This window comes from Perognathus longimembris, chromosome 16, assembly GCF_023159225.1.
Source record: "Perognathus longimembris pacificus isolate PPM17 chromosome 16, ASM2315922v1, whole genome shotgun sequence".
In the NCBI taxonomy this organism is placed as follows: Eukaryota; Metazoa; Chordata; class Mammalia; order Rodentia; family Heteromyidae; genus Perognathus; species Perognathus longimembris.
In genome coordinates this window covers 26180839-26207648 of record NC_063176.1, presented here as the reverse complement: position 1 = coordinate 26207648, position 26810 = coordinate 26180839, and the positions used below count along the sequence as shown (strand labels likewise).

The 26810-nt window shown below is 39.7% G+C and overlaps 1 protein-coding gene across 1 annotated transcript; it reads right to left on the bottom strand.

Annotated features, from left to right (window-relative positions):
- Positions 1-246: 246 nt before the first annotated feature.
- Spata18 (spermatogenesis associated 18) lies at positions 247-26810 on the bottom strand. The gene is made up of 14 exons (XM_048364182.1): positions 26724-26810; positions 23442-23547; positions 23150-23265; positions 21560-21672; positions 16771-16866; positions 14676-14900; positions 12452-12479; positions 12032-12316; positions 10091-10249; positions 8852-9027; positions 6866-6989; positions 4991-5074; positions 2637-2682; positions 247-2352 (listed from the first exon to the last, which is right to left on the bottom strand). The coding sequence occupies exons 1-14, from the start codon at positions 26808-26810 to the stop codon at positions 2345-2347; spliced, it is 1653 nt and encodes a 550-aa protein (XP_048220139.1). The 3' UTR covers positions 247-2344.

Below are 26810 nucleotides of genomic sequence, written 5' to 3'. Positions count from 1 at the left end.
AAATTCTACAGCAATGCTAAAGCACTAGTCACAGAGAACAGCTTGAATATGACTAGCAGAGCTATGGATAAAATAATACGAAGCCAGCAATTAAGCTACATGATGGGATTGCAGGAGTCCCTATTCACTAGATGGATGTGTGGCCATGGTTCAGCCTCATAGGCTATAATGGGCAAAGGGCATCAATGACCCTGATTATCTGAAGAAGGACTTCATTGAAAAGAATGCACAGTACAAAAGCACCTTGTCTTGATTTTATTGTTAGAGATTAAACTACTAATATGCAAACTAACCCAGGGCACAAAATAAGAATGTTTCATTTTTTCAAAGTTTCTAAGGCAAAATGAGCACAAGCCAGCTTTCTTGAGTTTCAAGTGGTCTTTCCAAAATTTATTCCAGCTTTTCCTCTATAGTTACAGTTTAAAACAAAAATGGCAAGGAGCTAGCTAAAGACTGAGAAGCACTCAATTAAGCTATATGTGACCATTTTCCAAATTCAATTATACGTTTGGCTTCATTAATTTGTAAGAGTTTAGAAAAGTCTTTTAATATATAGCACAAAGTAACTATTGCATGGTTTTAATATACATTGAGTTGTCCAGGAATGCAATTGCTGTGTAAATCAAGGCAAGACCTGGGGCGGGGGTGGGGGCAGAGGGTTGTGTAAAAAACATTACTAAGAGTTGCTCAGCACCTCAGAAAGTCATTTCCAATGACAAGATGTGATCTTCTGCCACCAGTACATCAAACACTCACATGCAGTTGTAGCTGATGATACCACATGCAAGTCCTGCATAAAATCAGTCATCTAATGCCTTTATTTTTTTATCCTATGGTGGCTATACCTTTGCTTTTTATTGAAATATATTTTATTGTTACTAAAATGCTTTCCTTTTCTTCTGCTTTATTTGGTAGTTAGGACAATGTATGTGTGGATTAAAAGTACATGTGTATATATATATATTTCATATTAATTTCTGCTTTCCTTTCAGGATATACATGAAAAGAATAGTTGTATAGTTGTTATAGAGAGTTGATAGTAGTCTCTGTCATATTTTTCTACACTTTTCTATCTTTTTTTAAATATATGTATTGAGTCTGGTAAGGTTCAGGGAAGTACTAATTTCATCCAACATGCTCATTCTACAGTGAGACGAGTTCAGAGAGATGAAGGAAGTAACTTGTTCAAGGCATTAAAGCAAGCCAATAATTAAAGGGGTCTAGAGGCTACTGAGCTCCTTTCAACACATTACCTGGCTTCAAAGAAATAACAAAAAAAAACATGAGGAGGAAGAAATTCATATCTCTGCATGAGCTCATGATATATGGAGAAGCTCATATGCAAGGTTGGCTTGAATGTTTAAAAAAAAAAACAGGAAGAACATTACTTAGCCCAAGTCAATAGCAGTTCATTTTTATCTTGATCTTCAACTTTCAAGAGTACTTCATGATGAAAAAGTTAAGAAAGAAACAAACTCAGTACTCAGTCAATAAATGGGGCCTTGAATTTAGATATTTTAGCCAGGTAGAGTTCACAGGAGGTCTGAACTTGCAAACAACTAGGTAAAGCAGATAGGGCAGGTCCCAGATAACTTTATACTTATATTTAACAAATTCATTAAAACAGAAAATTCCTAGGAGACACAGGGTGATTAATATTGATCTCAAGTTGGCCTCCATTCAAATCATTCATCTGAACTGAAAGTTGGATTGTGATTTTGACAATCAGCTCTACACCCAAATGAAACATTCTCCAAGGAAGAATACAAAAGCAAACCAATTAATTGTATGCTATTATCTTCTACATTTCACCCCAAATCACTGCTACTGCGCTAAATTCTCCAGCCTGAGACTGGCACTATCTTCCAAGTGTTAAAAGCTAATTAAAACAACCAGTGTGGTTTCAGGTTAAAAGTTATCAACAATTAAAGAATTTATAATTAATAAACTGAGATGACTGAGCCTTCCCTTTAGACTGAGCATAATAAGCAGACTTTCTACTTTTGTCCATAGGGTTGTTATAAAAGAGCTCCATATTTCAGAATGTAAATCCTGAACCTCTGTAATGGACTTTGCTTTAAATGAATATGATCCTAAATGCCTATGCAATCGTTTTTATGAAATTAATGGAATTTGTACCTAGAAAGTAAATAAAGTGCAATGTACCTAAAGTTACAAATGTGCTAAGCCAAAATATAAACTCTCTGTGTGGAGTGATACACAGAATTGCCTTTTCATATCATGTTAAGTGAGGTCAGAGGCAGACAAGGCAGGCAGGCAGGTGAAGGCACTGGAGAACTTGGCTGTTACCCTGAACTGTGGCGAAGGAACTTGTCTGGTGGTTTTAAAATCCTAGGGAGAAAAAAAAAAGAGATGCCATTAATGATGGTCACTTGCTTAGATTTTCTTGCACAAGTACCTATATGGAAAATGGGCACTCAGTTTGTTTGTAGCAATTAAACCTCCCTACATAACTATAACTCACAGGTCCCCTATGGGTTCCATCCATGACAGAGCCCAGAAATTAAGGGTGGGGAGGAGAAAAAGATGTTCCCTAGAAAGCCAAACATTCATCTTCCTGCAACATGCTAATCACTTGAAAGAGTAAAAAACTGTATCTTTAGGATCTCACTTACTTGGCAACAAACATCTTATTGGAGAAGGACTCCGGCTTCGAGATATCTGGAAGACATAAGAGTGTAATGTGAACTACACGGTGGATGGAACTTAACAAATGAACTCTTCAGACATATCCTTTCCATAAAACTAACCAATTATAGTGGCTCTGATGTACTTTTTCCTTTTTTGCTTTTATAAAAAGGGCACTGTTTTTGGTTCATATTATATTAGTAACTATATTATGTTGGTTTAAATTACATTGTTAATTAGATGCTGGGTTCAATGGCTGAAAAGCAGCCATATAAAATTCACTGATTTCCACAAATTATTAATACAATTAACTGACAAAAGCAAAAATTGTGATGTACTGACAGATCTTTTAAAAAGTTACCTCATATGTCCAAAATTTCGTGCTATATAAGGAAGTTTACCAAGCAGCCAGAAAAGAATCACTTTCAAATCTCAACTTCACTTTCATTAATCTAAAAAGACTAAGCTGTAGCTCTAACACTGATGTTGGCTACAAACATCATATCTGCTCTGAGTTCTCAAAGGCCTTATATAAATATGTGCTAATGAAGATGGAATCTGTTGCTGAATCATGACTTAGCAAGCCAAAAAGATAGAGTAGCCAAAAGTATTTGAATTCTGTCTAATTTTATTGTAAGGGAAGGGTGATGGAAAAAGAAGGAAGTTAGGCAGCAGTTTCACCATTGAAAAATGGACCTGTTTCAAGCTTAAATGACTTTGTTCTCCCTTTTCATGGGAAAAGAAACAGGGGAAAGAAAGTACATAGCTTTCTTAAGTGCTTATCACAAAGGAAGCTTTGGTGAAAACTTCCAATGAGAGTCTAGAGTTAACGTGTGTCATGGCTGGAACATAGGAAGTATCTAGTATTACCCAGACCTCTGATAGCATCATTCTTAGAATACGGAGATCTTTAAATCTCCCCCAGTCTAATGCTCCCAAGATTTCCTTTTCCTTATCAGTCCACTAAATGTGTTAGCATTTTGCTTTTGCCCAATAGTGTAAATACTTAAGCATTTATGAAAATAGATATTAAGCAAAAGGACTATCTGAGGCTTAGCTCTTCTACTTCCCTAGCAATTCTTTCATTCTTTTCTTCCACTGTTGAAATTCCACCCATTCTACAAGACCAAACCAACTACCAACTCTGGCTTTCCTATATAGAGAGCCACTGACGGGAGATAACCATGTTTGGTCATTTTCATGTCCCTCCAAAAAACTGCATCCAGCCAAAGAAATGTATGAGAAGGAGCTGACTGGTGCAGGGTTGTTTGGTTATGTTTTACTCTTTTTAAAATTTGTTCTGAAGAGGAAGTTTTGCCACTTTAGGGCCATGGCTGCATTGCCAGAGACAATTTGAAGCTCTATCAACTGATACACCATCCAGCATCATCAAATGGAGCTCTTCTGCAATGCTCTCTTTTCTAAAACAAGGCCAAACACACATCTCAACAATTGGAATTTGAGGAACCGCAAATCATTTAGCCTACCCTGGTGTTTATGTCTTGATCCAGACTTATAGCCAAAGGGCTTTGACCTAACATTACTTGTTGAATAGAGGACAGGGGTAAGTTGTAATGCTGTTTTGGGGGGATGTTATCTCCGTAATTTTCAGAAAGCTCTTGCTATTCTTTTATTTTTTATTGAAGTATTAATAATCCCAATAACTAACACCTAAACTCATTTTTCTACTTCGAAGTTGCAAACAATTAATGCCTTGTAAAGCTGTTTATAGAGCACTGAAATCTAGATAATTCTAGCAATTTCTCTAAACTCATACAATACTTTCTCCTTAAAACTGGGACTTGATCCCAAATCAGTTGATTAAGGTATAAAGTTTTCTATTCAGAAGATTATCAGATCTTTAATAGCCATTTCATTCAAAGATAAAGAAATATTACTCTTTTTTATTTGCCAGTCCTGGGACTTGAACTCAGAGCCTGAGCACTACCCCTGGCTTCTTTTTGTTCAAAGCTAGCACTATACCACTTTAGCCACAGTGCCACAGAGCCACTTCCGGTTTTTTCTGTGTATGTAGTACTGAGGAATTGAACCCAGGGCTTCATGCATGCTAGGCAAGCACTCTACAACTAAGCTACATTCCCAGCCAATATTACTCTTTTAGCTAAATACATTTTTAAAAACCACTTCTATTTCTTTTTTTCTAGAAATCTAAATTCCTAAGCCTATAGTGATCTTTTAAAAAATCACTTCAGAGTTAATGTTATTCAACAGTGTCTCTTTCTACCTAAAGACTTATAATCACCTCTTTTACAGGCAACTACTGAAGCAAAAATTGTCTATGATAGGATGATTGGGAAAAAATGATTGGACAGATATGTACCGTACTTAAACCAATGTGGCTACGAGGGTAGATAGGACTTAAACTCCTGCTTCGACATCGACTTACAGACCGCATTGAATTCCACTAAAGAGAAAAAGAGAAAGAGGAGTGGATGAAAAAAACTGCATATTCCATCCAATGAGAGGCTTTACTGACAGCATTATACTTTGCTATGTGTATTCACCAGTATGAGCTTCACCACTTTCATTTTCTACAGCTGCCCAACATCTGCCAAACACTTTTTAAACAAAACTCTAGCATAATAAATTTGGAGAATATTCAGATCTTTGATGCTATAGGATTTTTTTTCTGAGGTTTTATGTGTGAGAAATCACACTTGAGTTTATAAGTATTGGCAAATGTAGTCATTTACTCCATGTAGTCAGGGATTTGTGTCTGTTTTCTTCATTGTTAAATCTTCTAGCACCTAGGGGCAGTGCCTGGATTATGACTAACCACAGAATAAGTAAATATTATTGAATGAAATGAAACAACACAGTGGCTTGTGGAATTCATCAAACTGCATACATCATCTACATGTGCTATTATGCGTGTGCCAGTAGTGGGGCTTGAACTCAGGGCCTGGGCGACATGTGCTATTTTTATTATGTATTGATACTTCAATAAAGCTGTCTTTAAAAAGCAAGAAAAAAACTGCATTCACTAAGATTTTACAGGTAAAATGCTTCTTTGAACATGTTCCTTCATTCAACTCTTTCAAGTTCTTCCTTTTACCCTTTTTTAAAGGTTTAAGTTTGGACGAATGTTGGTGATGTGCTCAATGAAAGATTAAGAAGCAATAGCTATTTGACATACAGCTTAAAATCTGTGGCTGTTTCCCTCCTTTCCAAACTGTACTGCTGCTAAGTTTCTTAATAGAGAGTAACCATTGTAGGGGCAAGACACATGTTTCATGAGGGTTTGTGATGGTCAGATCAAATTTCATAGTACAAAATGTTTTATTCCACCAGAATTCACATATAATGGGATTTTTAAGCTACAAAAACAATTATTCTTAAATTATATAAAAAATAAACTATTCTCTGTCTGCACTATCTGTTGATATGACCACTTCCTCTATGGTTTGGTTCAAAGAAAACAGGAACCAGGGCCACCCAGACAGTGGTTTTGCTCTAGACCAAGGGCCTCTCTTCAGAATCTGCCTAACTTTCTGAGAAAGGTAGAAGTAAACAATACATCACATGAACTGTGCAGAGAATATCTAAGCAGTCCCAGCACGAAATCCACACCCTACCCCACCCCCAGGGACACACACACACATACAGACTCCCTTTTGAAGTCTGATCCAAGTGTTTAACATATGGAAAGACTTCCACAACCAGTGTACTAGGAAGCAACACTCCAAACCTGATTGGCTCCTCTCATCCCTACATCCCCTGACCATTTTACTCCATCCCTCTCCCCTCCCTATACATCATACCAAGGAGAGAAAAATGACATGTTTAGGCCACTAAAATGGAAAATTACTTAGGAAAAAAAAGCTGGCAAACTATTTCCTAAAAGTCAATTAATCACTTTTAAATGTATAGGATTATAGAAGGCCTCCAGCAAGATGAAATCCAAGGGCTTTGGCTTGAAAATATCAAAATATATTTAAGTTGAAGAATTAAATATAACTAGTTTCCAACTTCTAAATAGAGCAACTAAAGAAACTGTTGCCAGAAAATGCTAAAGGTATCTTGGTGAAAACAAAAAGATATTATTTCAAAGGCCATCTCCTTCCTCTCCTTTGTATGAAATCTTATCAAACAATTCTTTATCAACTTCTTTTATAGAATCTTTGGGTTTATAAATGTTCTCGAACTTGTGAATCAAACACTGGGGATGAATTTTCACTATGCAAGGCCACCGTACAAAAGCCCCTCTCCTGGTGACAGCTTCTCCCTTCATAATGACGCAGTCGTTCTCTATGAGGGCCGGCCACACATGATAAAAGACCAAGGGAGCAGCAAAATCTGAGTCATAGCTTCGGCGGTACCTGTGTGAACACACAAAACAAGAGGGAAGAGAGGTCAATGCTTTTGCTATTACGGCTGCAATCCCAGGGCCTTGGCCACACTAAGCAAACTCTTAAAACCACTGAGCTAAATCCATAGCCAGAAGTTAGGCAGTTAATACAGCACAATGGGAGAAATCTCGGCATACAGTTTTAGGTTTGATTATGCTTAGATCTAGACAAATATGGATTCAGGTGGCTTTAACACAATTGGAAACTGGTTCAATAATTATACTTGCCCCCCAGAAGGGGTAATAAATGGTGAGAGCTGAGGGCCCTCTCAATCTTATGATAAATTAATATGTTTATCAATAACATGTATGAAATATAGTCAGCATTGAGGGCGCAGATAGGAAAAAAGTAAAATAGCTCAACTGGCCTGAAGAATAAGTTGGACCTAGTAAGAAAAAAGGCAGTGTGAAAACTTACAAAGTCCAGCAATTGAGTCCAGAGAGTATTTACATACATAGAGAAAATACATGGTTTGGTCACAGCAAAAGTGAAAAGCAAAACAGATAAGTTTCAGCTTAAATCAAAATGATTCAATAGTATTTGAAGGCTAAAGAAACAACAAACCACACAAATTAGCCAACAAAATGCAGAATAAGAATAAAAGGGTACTATCTGGGCCTTGGTGGCATATGCCTACAATCCCAACTATTCACGAGGTTGAGATTTGGCAAGTCATACTTCTAGGTCATCCTGGGGCCTGGAGGCAGGAGTTCGGGGGGAGGGGGGGAGACAAGTTCACAAGTCCCCCAGATCTTAAAAAAGTTGTCATAATTTTATACACTTGTCATCCCAACTACATTTAGAAATACAACAGGAGGTTCACAGTCCAAGCAAAAAGCAAGACCCTACCTCAAAAATAATCACAGCAAAATAGGGCTGGAGGTGTGGCTCAAGTAGTAGGGTGCCTGCCCAGCAAGAGTAATCCCTGAGCTAACACCCTAGTACCAGAAGGAACAAAGCAGGGGAGGGTCTTTATTCCTCTCACTGGTAAGTTAAAAGTAGCACCCATATTCAATTGTGGGGCAGATAAGTGAAGTAACATGTCCAAGATTACACAGCTAATAAGGGGACCTTGAGGCCAAAATCAGTGTTCTTAACCACTAGCTTGGCCTTTCCCAGGATTAATTTCCAGATGTAGCTGAGATCTCATTAAATCTCAATAAACATTTTCAGTTTATTTCTTCTCATTTACAAGGGGGATATTAGAAGTGGCACTGTGGTTCAACTGGTAGAATGTGAGCCTTGAGCTGAAAAGCTCAGGGACAGCACCCAGCCCCAGAGTTCAAGCCCCACGACCAACTGGAAACAACAACAACAACAATTAAAATACAAGGGGGATATTTACCATGTAAAACTTGCCAGAAATCCAATAGTCTTAGACAAGAGTTACGAGCACACATTTTCAAACATCTATGTGCATACAGCACACTGATGTGATTGTGAGATCACAGTTTACTGAGCTCCATTCTCAACCTCATGTCATGGAAAATGGTACAGGAGTAATTTGAGTGATCTGATACAAGTGATTTATGTACCATGCTTTGAGAAATCTAGTCTGGCTATGTGCATGTGTAAAACATCCATCTCTCACAATGCTGAAGACAAGCTCTAGGTATTGACTAGCTCTAGATATTAACTTCTCTAACAGCCCATATGCTCAGTGGAGAATGAACCCAGAAAGGAGTCCTACCAGAAATAGAGAAAAGCCCATGGCAATGCCTAGATCTATTGATTTCCCCAGCTGGAATCCCTTCTCCTAAATGTTCCCAGGGAATAGAGACAAGACAATTTATTAATGAACAGTCCTTAGATTCTACCCTTGTGCCACTTACTTGCAATCATTAAAGACTTCTCCATCAGCCCCGAATGCGATATCAAGGGGTGGGTCTAAAGACTGCATTGCAAAGGCGATGCAGCATATCTCCTGGATGAATTCACTGAGGAGGCAAAAGTCAACTTCAGGAGGGAAGGAGATCTTAGGGTTGACATTCATGGCTCGGATCACATCCTGAAAAACAAGAGACAGCATCACCTGGTTATTGACCTATCCTGAGGACTCTGACGTGAGTTTAGACTAATGGGAGATGGGAAAAGAGCCTGTGAGTAAAACACGCTTTCAAATAAAAATAAATAGAAAAACAAACAGTGCATGCTCTCCTTGTTAGTAGGGGAAAAAGAAAAGATTTCACAGAGTATAAATGAGATGCTAAGAGCTAAAGAAAGACCCTACAAATTTTAAATCCACACCTTTTATCTCTTAGCTCCTTAGCTTTCTATTGTAAGTGTATGAGGTACCAACATACAACTGACTTGTTTCTAATCTATAATAATAATTAAAAGAGAGCTCTCTTACTGAGTATTCACTATGTGCCAAGTCTTGTGCTAAACAAATTACCTTTCTTTCTTATTGAATATCTCAGTAGCTCTGCGGGATAATGACCATTGTTGCTCCCATTGAAAGATTACAAAACAAAAACATAATCATGTACAAAAACATGTAGGAGAGTCAGGATTCAAATCCACACTTATTTCCCAAAGTCCTTGCTCTTAAGGACTAAGATATTCTGTTTCTAAACCTTTAATTCTTTTTCTTTTTAAAAAATTTTGTTGGTGGTGGTAGTGATTGTGAGGCTTGAACTTTCCCTGAGCTTCTTATGTTCAAGGCTAGCACTCTACCATCACTTTGAGCCCAAGTGCCACTTCCAGTTTTCTAGAGCTTAATTGGAAATGAGTTTCATGGCCTTTCCTGCCTGTACGGGCTTTGAACTGCAATCCTCAGATCTCAGTTTCATGAGTAGTAGGATTACAGGTGTGAACCACCAGAGCCCAGGTTTTTAATTTATTAAAAAATTCTAAATAGTACCAAAAAGCTCAGAACATTTCACCCTATAAATTGTCCAAGGGGGGAAAAGACCAATAAAGACATGTTATATACTGTAAATTGCTTGTCATTCTTTTCTATTCTTCCATCACATAGAAGCAATGCTAAGTACAGGATGAGTTGCTGTATTATCACTACTCAGTGTGTCATTCAGCCACAAACTAGTCATAACAAGAGACCCCATACTTACATTAACACTACTTTGGGAATCATATAGATCAAGGTGACAAATGATATACTCTGAGACAGCATTCTCAAAGTCACTTGACCCTACATAGGATGGCGTCAGTGACTTCCTCACTCGGATCTTGAAATGTCTGAATGCCATTTTAGCCACATGGAAGGCTTCCTGCATATGAAAACAGAAAAGTTACCTGGTGAGAAGAGGATGTAAAACCACCCACCCAAAGAAAGGGATTAGAAAGAATAAAAATACAACATTGTATCAGTCTTCAAGTAACTAAACACCATAGATCATAAAGATTTTTAATCTGAGATAAAGAAAAAAACTCTTAATTTTGGAAGCATATAAATATATATATATATGACAACTCTCAATCACTAATTTCAAGACAAGTAACCATTATTGTCATAATTCTGAGTACAGGAAGGAGAGCAGTGCAGAGATTTGGGGATAAAAATACTCTGCTGTGGATACAAGCAGCAAATTTATTTACTCACTGGCCAAAAAGTAAAAGAAAATTATTACTTGTGTTTGCACTATATATCAGTTCAGTAAACATTTATTTCATGTCTATTATATAGCAAGGACTAGGAAAACTAGTTTTTCAAGAAAGACAAGTATGCTCATACAACTTTAATTCAGTAGGTAATTCTCTTTATCTTTTTGTGCAGGTTTTGGGGCTTGAACTCGGGCCTAAGCATTGTTTTTGAGCTTTTTTTTTGCTCAAGACTAGCACTCTACTACTTGAGCCACAATTCCACTTCTGGCTTTTTTGGTAGTAATAGGAGATAGGAGTCTCTCATAAGGTTTTCCTGCCCAGGCTGGATTCAAACCTCGATTTTCTGATCTCAGCCTCCTGAGTAGCTAGGGTTACAGGCATGAGCCACTGGTGCCCAGCAGTGCTTCTTCATTATATATGCCAGGGTTGGCAAGCTCTTTTCTACAAAGAGCCAGTGTTTGAGCTTTTCGGTGACTGTTGCTTTTTTTTTTTTAATTCTCACATCCCTTTAAAATATTAAACCATTCTTATCAGGAGGCTGAGGCAGGGAGGAACAACCTGGGTTACATAGTGAGACTTTTTCTTTAAAAAACTAAAAGCAAAACAATCTTAACTCTGAGGCACTATGTTTCAGAAATACAAGCTGGATCCAACTATGGCTCATAAGCCTTAGTTTGCCAATCTCTGACTTCTGATATAAATGTGTAAATATGGATTTCTGATCATTCTGCTCTATTAATCTTTTGGTTTTTTTTAATATTTAACTATCTCAAAATAGATTCTTCATGTCTCAGTAGGGTACCCATCCATATGATTTCATTTGTATGCTTTTAAAGTCTGCCATAATCAAGTAGCCAGCATGCTCATAGTTTTAGTTAACTACTTAATAACTCTTTTTTTTTTTTTTTTTTTTTTTTTTTGCCAGTCCTGGGGCTTGGAGCACTGTCCCTGGCTTCTTTTTGCTCAAGGCTAGCACTCTGCCACTTGAGCCACAGCGCCACTTCTGGCAGTTTTCTGTATATGTGATGCTGGGGAATTGAACCCAGGCCTTCATGTATAGGAGGAAAGCACTCTTGCCACTAGGCCATATCCCCAGCCCCCTTAATAACTCTTAAACAAACTAAGCTGCAGGAAGACAATCAAGCGGTTATTTGCAGTAATTAATCTACTGTGTACACATATGCCCAGTGAGCCCAAAGGTACAGGCACAATTCAATTTAGAACAGGCTCATTTGACACAGTCCTACTCCCCAACAAATGATCACTTGACATCACTATTAATGCACACGGTGTGAATACTTATTTACTGCGAAAAGCGAAATGACCTGTAAATACCTTTGGGGAAGAGGAGGAAGGAAAGAGGGAAGAGAGGAACTTAGGAGGAAAGGGACAAAGCGGGGGTGCCTGTGCTGCCTCCTGTCCCCGGGTGGGCTGCCGGCCTCACGTACCACGGTGGCAATGTAGATGATCCTCTGCACGGTCTCCGCCTTGTCGATGCATCGCCGCAGCAGGCACTGCGCGTCCAGGCGGGCCTGCGAGTAGGCGTCACTGAACCGAGACAGCAGCGCGGCCTTGCGTGCCACACTGGACATTTTGGAACGGTTCGGGGATGGACTTCTGATCTTGGCAATCGCAACCGAGGGGCTGCCAGACCGGCTGCGGCTGCGGCTGCGGCTGCGGTCGCGGTCCGAGCTGCAGCTGCGGCTGCGGCTGCGGTGGCGGCTGCCGCTGCGGTGGCGGCTGGCATTGCGGCTGCCCCTGTGGTTGGGATCGCGGCTGCCCCTGCGGCTGTGTTCGCGGCTGCCTCGGCGGCTGCAGTTACGACTGTCCCTGCGGGTGGGGCTGCGGCTGTCTCGGTGGCTACGTATGGGACTAGGAGTCCGGCTCCTGGTGGACCTGTGAGGGAATGGCAATCAGCGAGGGCAGCCCTTGCGTTCTCCTCTGCGGCTGTCCCTCGACTCTGTTGCTTCTCCCCCACCTAGCCCACAGATGACACACTGGAGTCTTGCTGGCCAGAGCAAGCTAACGGAGTGATGCCCTCCCTCCACTAGGCCTGTGGGAAGGCATTTGTCCCCAGGCGCCTCAAACGTGACAAGAAACAATACTTAGTATGTGTCCAGTGAGCACCTATAAACCCCTCCATTCAGGCACTAACTCAATTTGTGCTTTAAACAGCCTTGTGAAGGCCAAGTCTTTCAATGGTGGCCATTTTTCAGATGAGGGCTTGGAAGTTCTGAAAGATGATTAATAGGACCAGCTTGGGAATAGCACAGTCAAGAGCCCAAGGAGGAGAAGTCTTATCTTGGCATTTCCTCCCTTGACCTTGGAGTACTAATTCATCACAGGGCACCTCACATAAGCCTTCTGATTTAAACCACATTCTTACCAAGTACAAACTAAAGTTAAAATAATCAGACTAGTGGGGCTGGGAATGTGGCTTAGTGGTAGAGTGGTTGCCTAGCATGCATGAAGCCCTGGGTTTGATTCCTCAGTACAACATAAACAGAAAAAGCCAGAAGCAGAGCTGTGGATGAAGTGGTAGAGTGGGAGGGGAGCTGAGCCTTAAGCAAAAGAAGCTCAGGGACAGTGCCCAGGCCCTGAGTTCACATTTCAAGACTGGCAAATATGTGTGTTCACATACACACACACACACACATACACACACACACACACACACACACACACACACACATATATATATATATGTATATCAGAATAGTAGCCAAAAAGAAAATGGGTCTCTCAAAGGAAAATCTTAGAGGAAAAAAACCCCATGGTACAAGAGGTAGTAGTGTAAAATACAGTGCAGCAGTGAGATAATCAGGAGACTTGGGGTGGGGTGGGGTGGGGGGAGAAGGCTTCCTTGTAGTCTTCTGCTTATTTTCACAGTGCACACACACCAGGCAAAAAGGCACAGGCTCTTGGAAGCCTGAACAAGTTAATATCAGGACAGTAGTATCAGAGAATTACCAAACAAAAGCTCAGGTAGGTAACATTTAGGAGAACGTGGATGAGCAATGAGTGGTACTTTGATAGCCTAAATCAGGACATGCTGGGGTAGGTAGAAAGAATAAAGGAAGAGCTGGGGCTAAAAAGAGAAGCACACTGCTTTGTCTCCATTAATACTGTCTTAATGAGCTACCTGATCCGTCCATCATCAGTAGGAAAAGATTTTACAAGAACACTACTTACACATGCCAACCAAGATGTAAGAATGAGGTAGGAAATCCAAATGATGTAGGAAAAGGAGAGGTCATACAATAAAATGGACAGTCATCCCTAGAAACAGAACTCCTACACCTCAGAAAAGAGAACTGAGCCTAATATTATGGAACATTCTTTTCTTTTTTTTTTTCCAGTCATGGGGCTTGAACTCATGGCCTGAGCACTGTCCCTGGCATCTTTTTGCTCAAGGTTAGCACTCTACCACTTGAGCCACAGTTCCACTTCAGGATTTTTCAGTGTTTGTGGTGCTGAGGAATTGGACCCAGAGCTTCATGCATGCTAGGCAAGTACTCTACCACTAAACCACATACATTCCCAGCCTCTATGGAACATTCTTTTTTTGTGTGAATAAGTTATTCCTTTATTTTTCATAAGGGAAAAATTACAAGTAGTAACTTGCCTTTGCAAGAGACATTAAACAATACTGGAATAAAAAGCTATCCATCTCAGAGAGACAGAAGCCTCATAAAGACTCATACAGCTTATAAACAAAGAATTATTAAATAAATTATGGAACATTCTTATAATAGCATTACCATCTCTCACATAATCAGACCCCAGAAGCCTGGTGTCAGGCTTTCAAAAGGACCCTTCTTTTCCTTCTTATATCTCTCAACCCAATATAAATTAGATCCAAGTTCTAGAAATCCAGGTGTTTTTTTCCTCTGTACAGTTAAAGCAAACAATACTTTGCTTGTAAGTCACAGCACCCCCCAGATTGTTGGGGTTTGGGATTATTGTCATTTTACTCACCCATCCACTCAACCCATCCACCCACCCTATCCCATTCAGGCTTTTACCACTAACTAGGTTAAAAAAAAAAAAAAAGAGCCCCTACAGAAAAAGATTTATGAGAGTTTGCCAGACCTTCCATTCTTTTCAGAAGACAGGACCACTATCTCATCCTTCAGGTTTCGGACCTGTTTCTCATGGTCAGACTGATCTGAACTACGGGGCTCTGAGGTCCGCTTGTCTGTACTTCGCTGGTCTGAGCTGCGTTTGATGGAACTACGTTCTGATCTGTACTGTTCGGAACGCCTAGGCTCTGAGTTTCTGTGGCGGGCATCTTCCTGGGCTTGAAGTGTTTTAAGCCTGAACAATGAAGGAAGTGAGTGGGATGAAGGGGAAGGAAAGGGCACAGGAGAAAGGAAGGATGGAAAAAAGAAAGGGTAGGAAAAAAGGGAGGGGGAGGAAAAGAAGTAACTATTAGCATGCTTAATATTACTGGATGGTAAATGTGGGTGGAGATATACACAAACACACTCAAGTTAATGGAGAGCAGAACTACCAGGGTCAGGGCACCAGGCCACAGTGGCAGCCTCCTGGGGAAAGGATTCAGAAGAAAGGATCTTCTGGTAGGTCCTCTAGGAAAATTCTATATTGTACTCAATTGCACCAAACTCTCAATATGTTCAACCTTGGAATCTAATCCAAGCTGGTCTAGGATATAATCTCCTCCCCTCATTGGCTCTTTAAATTCTTATTTAATTACTTATTCATTCACTCATGTGTGGGTGCCCTCCTTAGAGCTTGAACTCAGGGCCTGGGCACTATCTCCAAGCTCTTTTTCTCAAGGCAACTGCTATACCACTTGAACCAAGGCTCCTTTTTTGACTTTTTGGTGATTCATTTGAGAAAAGAGTATCATAGATTTTCCTGCCTGGGATGGTCACAGTCCTCAGATTTCAGCTTCCTGTGTGAGCCCAGCTAGTTATCTTCAATTTTTTGAACATGGGAGCAAACTACAATGGAAATGCAGAGACATTCACAAGACTTGCTGAAAGTGTGTGCCAGTGAAAATAATACAGCATGGACACAGACAAAGAAACAAAATTTTAGAAATAAAGTTGGCTTCCTCATTAACATCCATAGAGGCATGGCCACCATAAAACAGAAGTGAGCTCACACCTATAATCCTAGGTACTCATGATGCTGAGTTCTGAGGATCGTGGTTTAAAGCCAGCCAGGGCCAGAAAGTCTGTGAGACTCTTATCTCCAATTAAAACACAGGCTAGCCTTGAGCAAAAGGGGTCAGGGACAGCACTTAGGCCTATAGTTCAAGCATCAGGACAGGTAAAAAACAAAAAAGGAATATAAGTCTAAGAACAGTCTATGATGCAAATGATGGTGGTATAAGATGCAAAGATAAGAGGTGAGGTTATGAAGGATGTAGAGAAGGTAAAAATGTAATTGATTAAAAACTACACTGCCTAGAAATGACAAAGAACAAAATTGGAGCTATAAGAAATTAATGAAACAGGAAATAAAAGTACTAGGATTTGTGTTTATTCCTGAGGAAATCAAGACTATAGTTTCCACAACATGTGTGAAAGCAATTAAGTGGCATGTGTGCATCTGTGTCTGTGTGTAAAATATGCTTCCTACTTGCTCTTTTAAAGTGGGGAGATATAACAAGTATAACCTTAAAGAATGTGTTCATTTTCCCTTTCTAGAAATTGATCTTTAGGAAATAATCTAAAACCCAAATTAAGATTTTTTTCTACAAAATCATTCTAGTATTGTGTCTAGGGTTAAAAATCAGTATCCAAGTTAACATTCAACACGATGAAACTACCCAAATGACAGAAAATAATGAACCTATTTCAGACTAAGTTCTGCAATAATTCTTTTCTTAGTAAGAGATTAAAAACAATGCTAAATGAAATGTAGGTTCCAAAAATTTATGTGCAAACTTCTGTATTCATCACTTGGTTTTAATACATTGATGAGAAGAAATACCAGAATTATGAAATGGTTTTTAGATTTCTTTATATTATGTTGCATTTTAGAAATTGTCTATAGTAACTAGGAAATATTTTGTAGTAAAATGTATATATATAAACTATTTCTACCTCGTCTCTGGTCATAAACACATTCCTTCATATTGCAATGATACACCAAAAAAGCTAAATTCAATGATTCATTAACAGGCTACAATAATCCTATCATTCTTTTTTCTTACTGCTTCTTTAGTTGATTTATTTCCTCCTCTGCAGCCAAGAGAGATATAGCTGATCTGTTCCTGGATTCTTCAAGAGGCTTTCCAGTTTCAGACAACCTATAATAGAAATCAGTAATGAAAAACATATTTTTCAAAATTGGTAGACTTACCAAATAAGGCACAGACTCTCTCAGGGACTTTTCACATATAACATACATTCAATATAAACAGAATCAAATTACAAGACATCTGCATTCAATCAGATAGTATTGAAAATGTTATGGTGGACTTGTTCAGTTTATCCTTTTTACCTTCCTAATTCATCTTCTCTAATTCCCTCACACCCAAACCCTAGGTTAGATCTCTACGAAAATCTCTTTCTGTAATATACCATTATTATTCTCATTATTTTGCACTATGGAATTGTATTTTATCTTTTTCTAAGACTTCCTAAATGTACAAAATTTGCTTGCCTATCTGTGAAGAAAGTCACAAAAATCACACTTGACTATCAAGACTTTCATGTTTTCTTGCATCTTATTTCTACCTGAACAGGATTTCCTTGAATATTCCAAATAGCTCAGTTACTACTGAGCTAGCATCAAAGACTCTCTTTACTGGACAAAACATAGCCAGTCATACTCTTACTTTAAGATCTATCTAAATTTAGAAATAAGGAAGGGGGAATTAACACTGGATGAAGATCACTGAGGCATCATGGTCTGACAAAGAATGCCTGATTTCTGTGACCTGCATCCCTGGAAAATCCGTATTCTTTCATCACAGAAGTTATGAGACTATGAAAGTGCAATTCCTTTAAGTGAAAGAACAATGAAAGGTAAAACACTGGGGTTCTGTTACAGTTATGACCTTAAAATTCTCCCCAAGACTAATGGGCTCAAAGCTTGATTCCAAGCTGGTGGATATGTTTGAGAATGGGTAGAAACTTTAGGAAACAGGCCTAGCTGGAGGACATGGGTCATTGAAAGCACACTCATGAAGGGGACACAATAGTCCTGACCCCTTTTCCTCTCTTTTCTCATTCTAACCATCATGAAGTGAGGATCAGTGCTGATCACACACCCCCCCACCATGATGTTCAGCATCACAAGAGGCCTACAGTAAAGAGGCCAAGCAATCATAGGCTGAAATCTCTGAAAGTAGGGCCCAAAATTATTAGCTTTGGGTATTCTGTCACAGTGATTTTTTTTTAATGACCAATTCAGATCCTATCTACAAACTGAAGCAGACCCAAAATCTAGCAGTCTTCCCAGATCTAGGATTCATCAAACCTGTGAAGACCTGTCTCTATTAGCCATGTGTTACTGGGATTTGCATCTTTGAAACAGAGTAAGAATCCAACTGGTTTCTACCAAGTTACACAGAGGAAACCTGTCCATTCATTCCACAGGGAAGTGCCTTACGGGTCATGAAGCAGAGTAAGGGAGGAAAGAAAGAGTAGGCTACCAAAGACCCAATCATATGGGATACCTAAAAGAAAACAAAACTAGTAAATTCCAGGAAGAGCAACAACTACTAGCTTGTATGCAATTTTCAAATTGTTCCAGGAGGAAGAAAATTGTGACTATGGGGAGGGGACATACACATAAATGATGAAGCAATTAGGGCAAAAGTTAAATGAAAGAATATATATAATATAGTTAAATGAAAGAATATATATAATATAAACATTCTTAGTACTATTCTTGCAAATAGTCTATATGAAGAAATGTTAACATCCTTAGTCATAAAAGACATACAAGTTATAATAATACTAGATTCCACCTCCCTATCATCAGAATAGCTATCACCAAGAAAATGAACAAGGGGGGCTGGGGATATAGCCTAGTGGCAAGAGTGCCTGCCTCGGATACACGAGGCCCTAGGTTCGATTCCCCAGCACCACATATACAGAAAACGGCCAGAAGCGGCGCTGTGGCTCAAGTGGCAGAGTGCTAGCCTTGAGCGGGAAGAAGCCAGGGACAGTACTCAGGCCCTGAGTCCAAGGCCCAGGACTGGCCAAAAAAAAAAAAAAAAAAAGAAAAAGAAAATGAACAAGGATGCCATGAAAAAGGAGCCCATAAACATGCAGGAAATTCTTATTTTTTGTGAGAATGTAAACTTATGTAGCCACTATATGGAAGCTCCTCCAAAAACTAAACCAAAACCATCATTATAATCCAGCTATACTACTTCTGGGTATATATCCAAAAAGAATGTTAAGTCTGTACAGAACAGATATATTTGCATGCCCCTGATATAGCAGCACAATAGTCAAGCTATGGATTCAGCCTAAGTACCTACCAGGAGATGTAAGTATCAAGAAAAAAATGTTATAGATTTGTATATGAATATATGTATAGATTTGTATATGCATGTATATATATGTGTGTGTGTAGATTTTACAGATTTCTAAGGATACACATATGTGTGTAGAGGTATACATTAACATATACATGTGTGGGTGTATATATATATTCATCTGTAACATTTATATATATATATATATATATATATATATACCTGTACACATATATATGCTCACACAATATGGAGTATTAGTCAACCATAAAGAGTGGAATTATGTCATTTGCAGGAAAATGGATGGAACTGGAAATCATCATATTAAGTGAAATAAAAAGGTAAATATTGCATGTTCTCTCATATGCAACTAGAACTTTAAAAAAATGTTTAGGGCTGGGAATGTGGCTTAGTGGTAGAGAGCTTACCTAGCATGCATGAAGGCCTGGGTTTGATTCCTCAGTACCACATAAACATAAAAAGGCATTAGTGGTACAATGGTTCAAGTGGTAGAGTGCTAGCCTTGAGCAAAAGAAGCTCAGGGACAATGCCCATGCTTTGAGTTCAAGTGCCACGACTGGCAAAAAATTTAAAAATATAAATAGTTTTTAAAACATCCATTCTGGGGTTGGAGGCATGGCTTTGTTGGTAGAGCACCAGCCAGTGGGTGAAAGCATCCGTTTGAGTGCCAGTCTTAGCCAAAAAAAAGAAAAGAACAGAAAAAGTATTCATTTTCCAAATTTCTAGGTCCCTGGTATTCCTTATGGGTAATGTCAGCCATATAATTTTGACAAGAACAACCAGTAATTCTTACATCTCTACATCACAACTACAGGCAACTGGAAGGTACCCTCAGCACCTGCAGCACTTGCCAGCCAATGTCCCAGGAAATCTAACCAGTCAAGGCTCAACCCAGGATCTATCAGCACAAGATTCTGGTGCTCAGTGGACTCAAGACCAGCATAATCCAAGAGGACAGAACAGAACCCAAATGCCTCACCCGGAACACCAGGATAGCAAGCAAGTGCCCCTTCTCTAGAGGAAGACAAACCTAAGAAAGGATAAAGGGAGAGGAATCTGCACAAGGGGACCGGGTCAGCTCAAAAGGAAGTTTTACCTGGAATTAACTGCATCATTTACACAAATGGGGAGACAATAGATCAGAAAAGACCAGAAAGTGACTGAGATAGTTAAAACAAAGAACTTCAAAGAAATTATGCTTTCTATATGTTATAAAACTAAGAACTTCAAGGAATTATACTTATTGCATGTTATACCTATCCATTTTAACTGCTGTAGCTTTACCACTGGCTCTTTATGAATAGCTGTGTGCATACAAAGGAAAATGACTGTGAATAGCACGCAAACATATACAAAGTAAAATCATTGCATAAAATATGCCAAAATGTTCACAGGGGTGAGGATACAGGTAACTTTCATATTTACATTTATATTGATTGCGTGCATTTCAGAAGAGAATTGTTTTACTTTCATTATCAAGCAAAATGAAACAGAGACATTTTCCTTGTAGGAAGAAGAAAGAAAATCAGCTCAAGAGAACAAAGCAGAGTTCTGCTTTGACACACTATTCTGTCACAGCATTAACTGTTAAGACAGACTTCCTTGCTGTCCCATACCTACCAAAGGCTATGGTAGCCAAAATTCCTTATAGGGTTTTGAATGCCATTTCATTCTATTTATCTGTCTTCATCAAATTCAAACCCAAAGTCTACGTTTCTCTGCAAGGCCTCCCACACTTCCGCCCCTGACTTGCATGCCCAGGGCATGCATCTGACCCTGGTTGCTGCCTGGCACTGCTTAACTTTTTAAATACATTTTAAAATACATTTTATACCTACTAGCTTTTCTAAACTTTTGACTAGTTTGGTTTTTGTTTTGTTTTGTGCTGGTAGTGGGTTTGAACTCAGAGCCTAAGTACTGTCCTTTAGGCTTAGTCACTCAAGGCTAGAACTCTACCATTTGAACCACAGCTCTACTTCATTTTTGTTTTGTTTTGTTTTAACTCTGACTCTCTGAGGCATAGTCTCCTAAAAATGTATTTCCAATAGATGGATGCTGATACTTAGCTTTCATCCTCTATATCCCTTTCCTATCAGCATCTTTCTCCCAATGGATAAGCTGTTCATCTAACAATCATTACTTGTTAATATATATGAGCTGACAATGAGACTATGAAGAAGGAGCTAAAGGACCAGGGATCAGAGAATAATATGTCCTGCTGTTCCTACCCTCGGCATTGACTCCAGTCCTCTCCCTCTTCCCCATCTCTCCCCCATCCCTCCCTTTTCCCTATACACATACACACACACATATATGAGTTCACTGCACACACACACACACTCACACACACATGCACATGCACACACAAACCATGTTACTTTTTGTAATTGCCCACATGTTAAATGAACAATTATTCCCCTCAATATATAAAGTATAACTAAAGTATAAACAATTCTTTTTGGAAAAAGATAACTTGCATTCCTCTTACTCGTCTTGAACCTGGTTGAGTTGTTCGCGGGTTTCCTTCAAGTCATTGTCTAATTGTTGTAGGTCTAGATCCTGAAAATCATTGTCTCTATTTCTCTCCCTATCAAATGTGTTCTGGAAAGATAAAGAAATCAAAAAGTAATCTGAATACATGAAATGACATGAGTAAATTACAAAGCAATTGAACTAAGCAAAGAAGTCAGCCAACACACAAAGAATGTATACCATGATTCTATTGACATAAAGCTGTAAGAGCAGACAAAATTAACCTAGAATGATAGAAATTCAAGAGTGGTTGCCTTGAGGGTTGCACAAGTTAACACTCTGGAGTAATAGAAACACTTATCTCCCACAGACGTGAATTTCATGGACTTATTTAACATAATTTATCAAGTTATATAAATTATATCTTGATTTAAATTTTAAAAGACATTAATGAACACTCCTACATTTCTATACCCAGAATAACAGCCATAAGTTAGTGACAATTTGAGAAGCATATAAAAATTCTCAGGAAAAGAACTGCTTAATGGCATGGTCCTTACCATGTGCCGAGTCCTCAGCAATGAACCTACTGTTAGGGCAGCAAAATCATTGTCCCAATTCAGCCCAATAAGAAAACAAACAAAATAGTTAAATACCTACCCAGGCCCATGGGATAGGGTCTGGTTCCCCGCCCACTGATTCAAGCAGAAAGCCTTCAGTAAATGTCTTGTAAGGCCCTCTTGCTAGAAAAGCCTGCTCTACATGCTTGAGTTTTAGAAAGAAATGTATGTTAATCCAGTTAAACCTTTCCTAGTAAAGTTCCTGAATGTGATGGTTTGGACATGGTCTGAGTATGTCCTACAAAGGTTTGTGTGTTAGTCCCTTGTGAGGTGAGGTAAGAGATGTGGAATCTTTTAAGAAACAGGGCCTAATGGGAAGTACTTCCATCATTGAGGGCTCTGTGTTTGGAAGAAACATGACATTCTGGTTAGTTTATTAAGGAGAGGGTGGTTATAAAAGAGCAAGCCAGGCTTTTTTCTGTGTGTTAGCTTCCATTCTGGCCATCTGAAATTTCCCTTCTATATGAATTCTTGCCAGTATGACACCACCCCTTATGCAATTCCTGCTGGAGTCAATACCAGGCTGTAGGGGTTTTCAGCATCTAAAACTGTGAGGTAAATAAACTTCTTTTCTTTATATGTTTCCTGGCTTTGGGTATTTTGTTGTAGCAACAGAAAATGGACTAATATGCCAATGTTTTATTTACCCAGGCACAGTAATGCTTAAGTAACCTATGTATTATCTTTCCAGTCCAGTCTCTGTTTGAAAGCCAACACTGTCCCCTAGAAACCAATATCAATTTCAAATTGTGACATTCTTGCTAAATGTTATTTTTATCTAAGATGTTCCAAGTTTATTGCACTGTTTTACAAAGTCAGGTTAGGGCTAGGGGTGCAGCTCAATGGTACAGTGATTGCCTGATATACCCATGACCCTGGATGTGATCCCCAGTACCACCAAAAGTAAAAAAAAAAAAAAAAAAAGAAGAAGAAGAAGAAGAAATGCATACACAAAAAAGCCAAGGGTCCTCCTTTAGCATTCATACCTGTAGAGAAGGGACTTTAGCATCAAGAGATTTTCCCATTGATGCAGCAGTAAAAGCAGCTTCGAGCCAAGGCAGAAGACGTTGCTTAATTATTTCCACACCCTCATTATGTCCTCCTAAGAAAATGGCACACATATATCAGTCAGGTCAGCAAAGGAACTCAGCCACACCTTCTTGGTTGGAGGACACAAGAAAGCAGGAGAGGAAAAAAGAGAAAGGAAGGAGAGGAGGAGGAAAAAGAAGAAAGAGGAAATGGAGGTGGAACAGGACAGGGAACACAGGCACCTCTCACCTTCTTGGGCTGCTGATGTGAGAATTGTAAAGAGTTGTCCCTGCAGTTTGGCAACTTGTTCAATTAGTTCAAGGCAAATACTCAGGTTTTCATCACATGAATTCTTCTGTAAAGCCAACATAGCTGGTATCAGTGCAGCTCTTTCATTCTTAAAAACTGAGTAGATCTTTTGTGGCAACAAAAATTGCTGCTTCATTTATCTGCTTTATTGTTTGTGGTCTTTACATAATTTATATATATTATATTTACATACCTATATGAGCAAAGAGAACACTGCTTCTTTAATAGGAGAAGACATTGCTGAATAAAAGATACCATGGGAAAAATAAAGAGATGGCACTCACCACATAGTAGATGGACAGAGTCCAAAGTCACCCTGCAGTGAGATAGTAAGTCTTACTACACAGATGAGCATCAGGTCTATTCAATTCAAGATATTACTGTATTACAAGTCAGGGAAGGCTTCCATGAGGAAGTAAATTGAGTCTGAGTAGAAATCAGGTACGCTCAGGGAAGTAGGTGATTGCACAGCTATTATGAAGCCTTCTAAGTGATGAGTACAGGCAATAGGGAGGTGAAGAACTGGGCCTTTCAGCTATCATTCTGTTTTGGTCAGTGTCTGGTGATATTTTACCATTTCATCAAGTGTCTAATTGATTCCAACACCAAAAAAGACTAACAAATCATGTTCGTGTAGACATGCACAGATATATGTCACCTCAAGTCATAATAAAGTATTGCCATCAGTATTCCATGGACACCACAAATTCCAGAACAATGAAAACAGCAACTCAAGAGAAAAGAAGCAATTGGCATGATCCGTAGGCAAAAATTTATAAGGAAAATGAGCACCTGTATCTCCAAGGGTCTATACAAGCAGAAACCTCTTTGAGAAGAGTCACTGAGCCCAGCCTGTGCCTTCCTGTTCCTAAGCTCTACATTCTCTGCCTACAAGCCTTTTGTCCTTGGTTAGATCATGCCATTGGCTAAGAGGACAGAAAGGGAGTGGAGTCAAAAAGACTCAAGTCTCAAACAGCTGAGATGCACTGCCACTTGCCATAGTTCTATGTTATCCCTCTCTGAACCTGTTTTCTCTCCCATACAGTGAGGATAGTGATGCTTTGCAGATTGTTAGGTGAATTAAATCAAAACAATGCATGACCAACACCATGGAGACAGAAGGTATTCAACAACTGGATGCCATTGAGCTGGTATACAACATCAAAAGGAGCTTAAGGTTGAAGAGTCAGGCAGATCATGGACCAGGCATGGTGATGTAGGCCTATAATCCTAGCTACTCAGGAAGTGGAAGTAATAAGACTGCAGTCCAAGACTGGTCTGGACAAAAACACAAAACCCTATCTGAAAAACCAAACTAAACTCCAAAGAGCTGACAGTATGGCTCAAGTGGTAGAGCGCTTTGACTAGCAGCTGCAAGGTAAGTTCAGGGGTACTGGGCTGGGGATGGGGGGGGGCGGGTAATCCTGGGTTTAAATCCAGTTCGCCACTAATTATCTGTTATTCCTTAGAAAATCCATTTAAATAGGAGGCTCTGTTTCTTTGTATCTTGAAGGTAGTGGATCTGTAAAGCTAACTCAAGCACAAAGCCTGGCATAATAATTAAAGGTATTACTTCAATGTCAGGACGGTCCCCTCCTGTGTATTATGGGTATTCAAAGGAATGCTTGTGCACACAACTTAAGTATCAGAATAGAATACTGTGCATACTGTTCCACTACCAAGACATGTCACAACATGCTACCACTTCTCACACAAAGCATTGTACAAGATACTCAGGTTACAATAGGATCACACTATCCAAGTAAACATACCAATGTAAGATAAAGCAAAGAAATTAAGGCTACTGTGCTCAGAAAATAGACTATAGCTTTGTTCCACCCATAAATCATCAAAGTCCTATTAAAATTAAGGACCTCTGACAAAACTTCATTTTTTTAAGAAGAGTTGCCTGAAGCTGGAGAAGTGGGATGAAGAATGAAAAGCGCCCAGGGACACTGCCCACCTCCAGATGTAGAAAGTGCTCTGTGGTACACAGGGTTTGAACTCCAGGACTTGCACTCTTGCTAAGCTTTCTCTCTCACAGCTGGTGGGTGTTTTACCAATGACCTCCAGTCCAACATTTGTGCTGGTTTCTTGGAGATGTAGCTTCACAGACTTTTCTGTCCAGGCTGGATTCAAACTTCCATCTTTCTAATCTCAATTTCCCAAGCAGCTGCCATTGCAGATGTGAGTCACTAATGGAGAAGAAACGATTGATGCTGGTTCTTTGAGGGGAGGCAATTGGGGGGGGGGGGGAGAAGGGATGTTGAGAGAAATCACTAGACACTAAGAAAGCCAGGCTGAGGAGAAAACTCTAGTTGTTCTTCAAGGTCTTTCACTTCAGGAGCCTGGTCTCAAGTGTGAATGGGGAAACAAGTCCAAAGAAGTAATGAGCATGAGGAGCTCCAAAACAAGCCAATCTAGACTCAAAAAAATTGAAATATGGAAATTTTACACATTTCACTACCATTGGACAGATCAAATAATGAGATCCAGAGAGGTTATTCTGCTGGTTGTCAGCAGTCGGACTCAGAAGCTGTGTCTGAGGTAGAGGAAGGAGATGCTACTTTCTCACTCATGTCACTTTCTGCCTGACAAGGAACCTCTAGATTAAGACACAGAGACAGAATGTAAGGCAAACCCAACCCGGAGCCAGCTGGGCAAAGATTGAGATTTGGGTAATGCTTATGGATTTGGTTTACAGAATAATGGCTTCTCACAAAAGCCTTAGCGATGGACCTCCTGAAATCTGCTTTGGAGTCCCTTTATCGCCATGCTGACCCACACAGGAACAAAACGCCCAGCTTCAGCAAGTATCCATGTCATCTTCTGAGTAATAATTCCTAAATTATAAAAATCCATTCTAATATGACCCCTGGATGTTTTCAAAGTGGAAGACTTGCAGGAAGACAGAGTAGTATTGCATAAATATAAATTGAGAAGCAGAAGGTAAGGCTTGAGCTGGGGGAGGCGAGAGAAGGGGGCAGGCAAGACCAGACCCGACTTTCCTGTTGCTATGGCCACCGGCGTCTGAGGTTACGCCGCAGCTGACCGCGCTCCAGCACTCGCGCTCCAGTCCCCACGGAGCCGTCGCCCCTGCACCCCGATGGCACGCACCCTTGCTTCCCGCGGTCGGGGACAGGGTCCCCCTTTGGGATCACAGGCGCTAGGCCCTGGGGTCCCGTGCCGAGGCGAGTCCCGCGGTCTCCCTCCCCGACTCACGTTGTAGTCCCTCGCCCAGCTGTTGAGCTTGTCCTGCAACATTTGTAAAGCCTCGTTGGAGACCAGCTTCTTCAGGTTGTCCGCCAT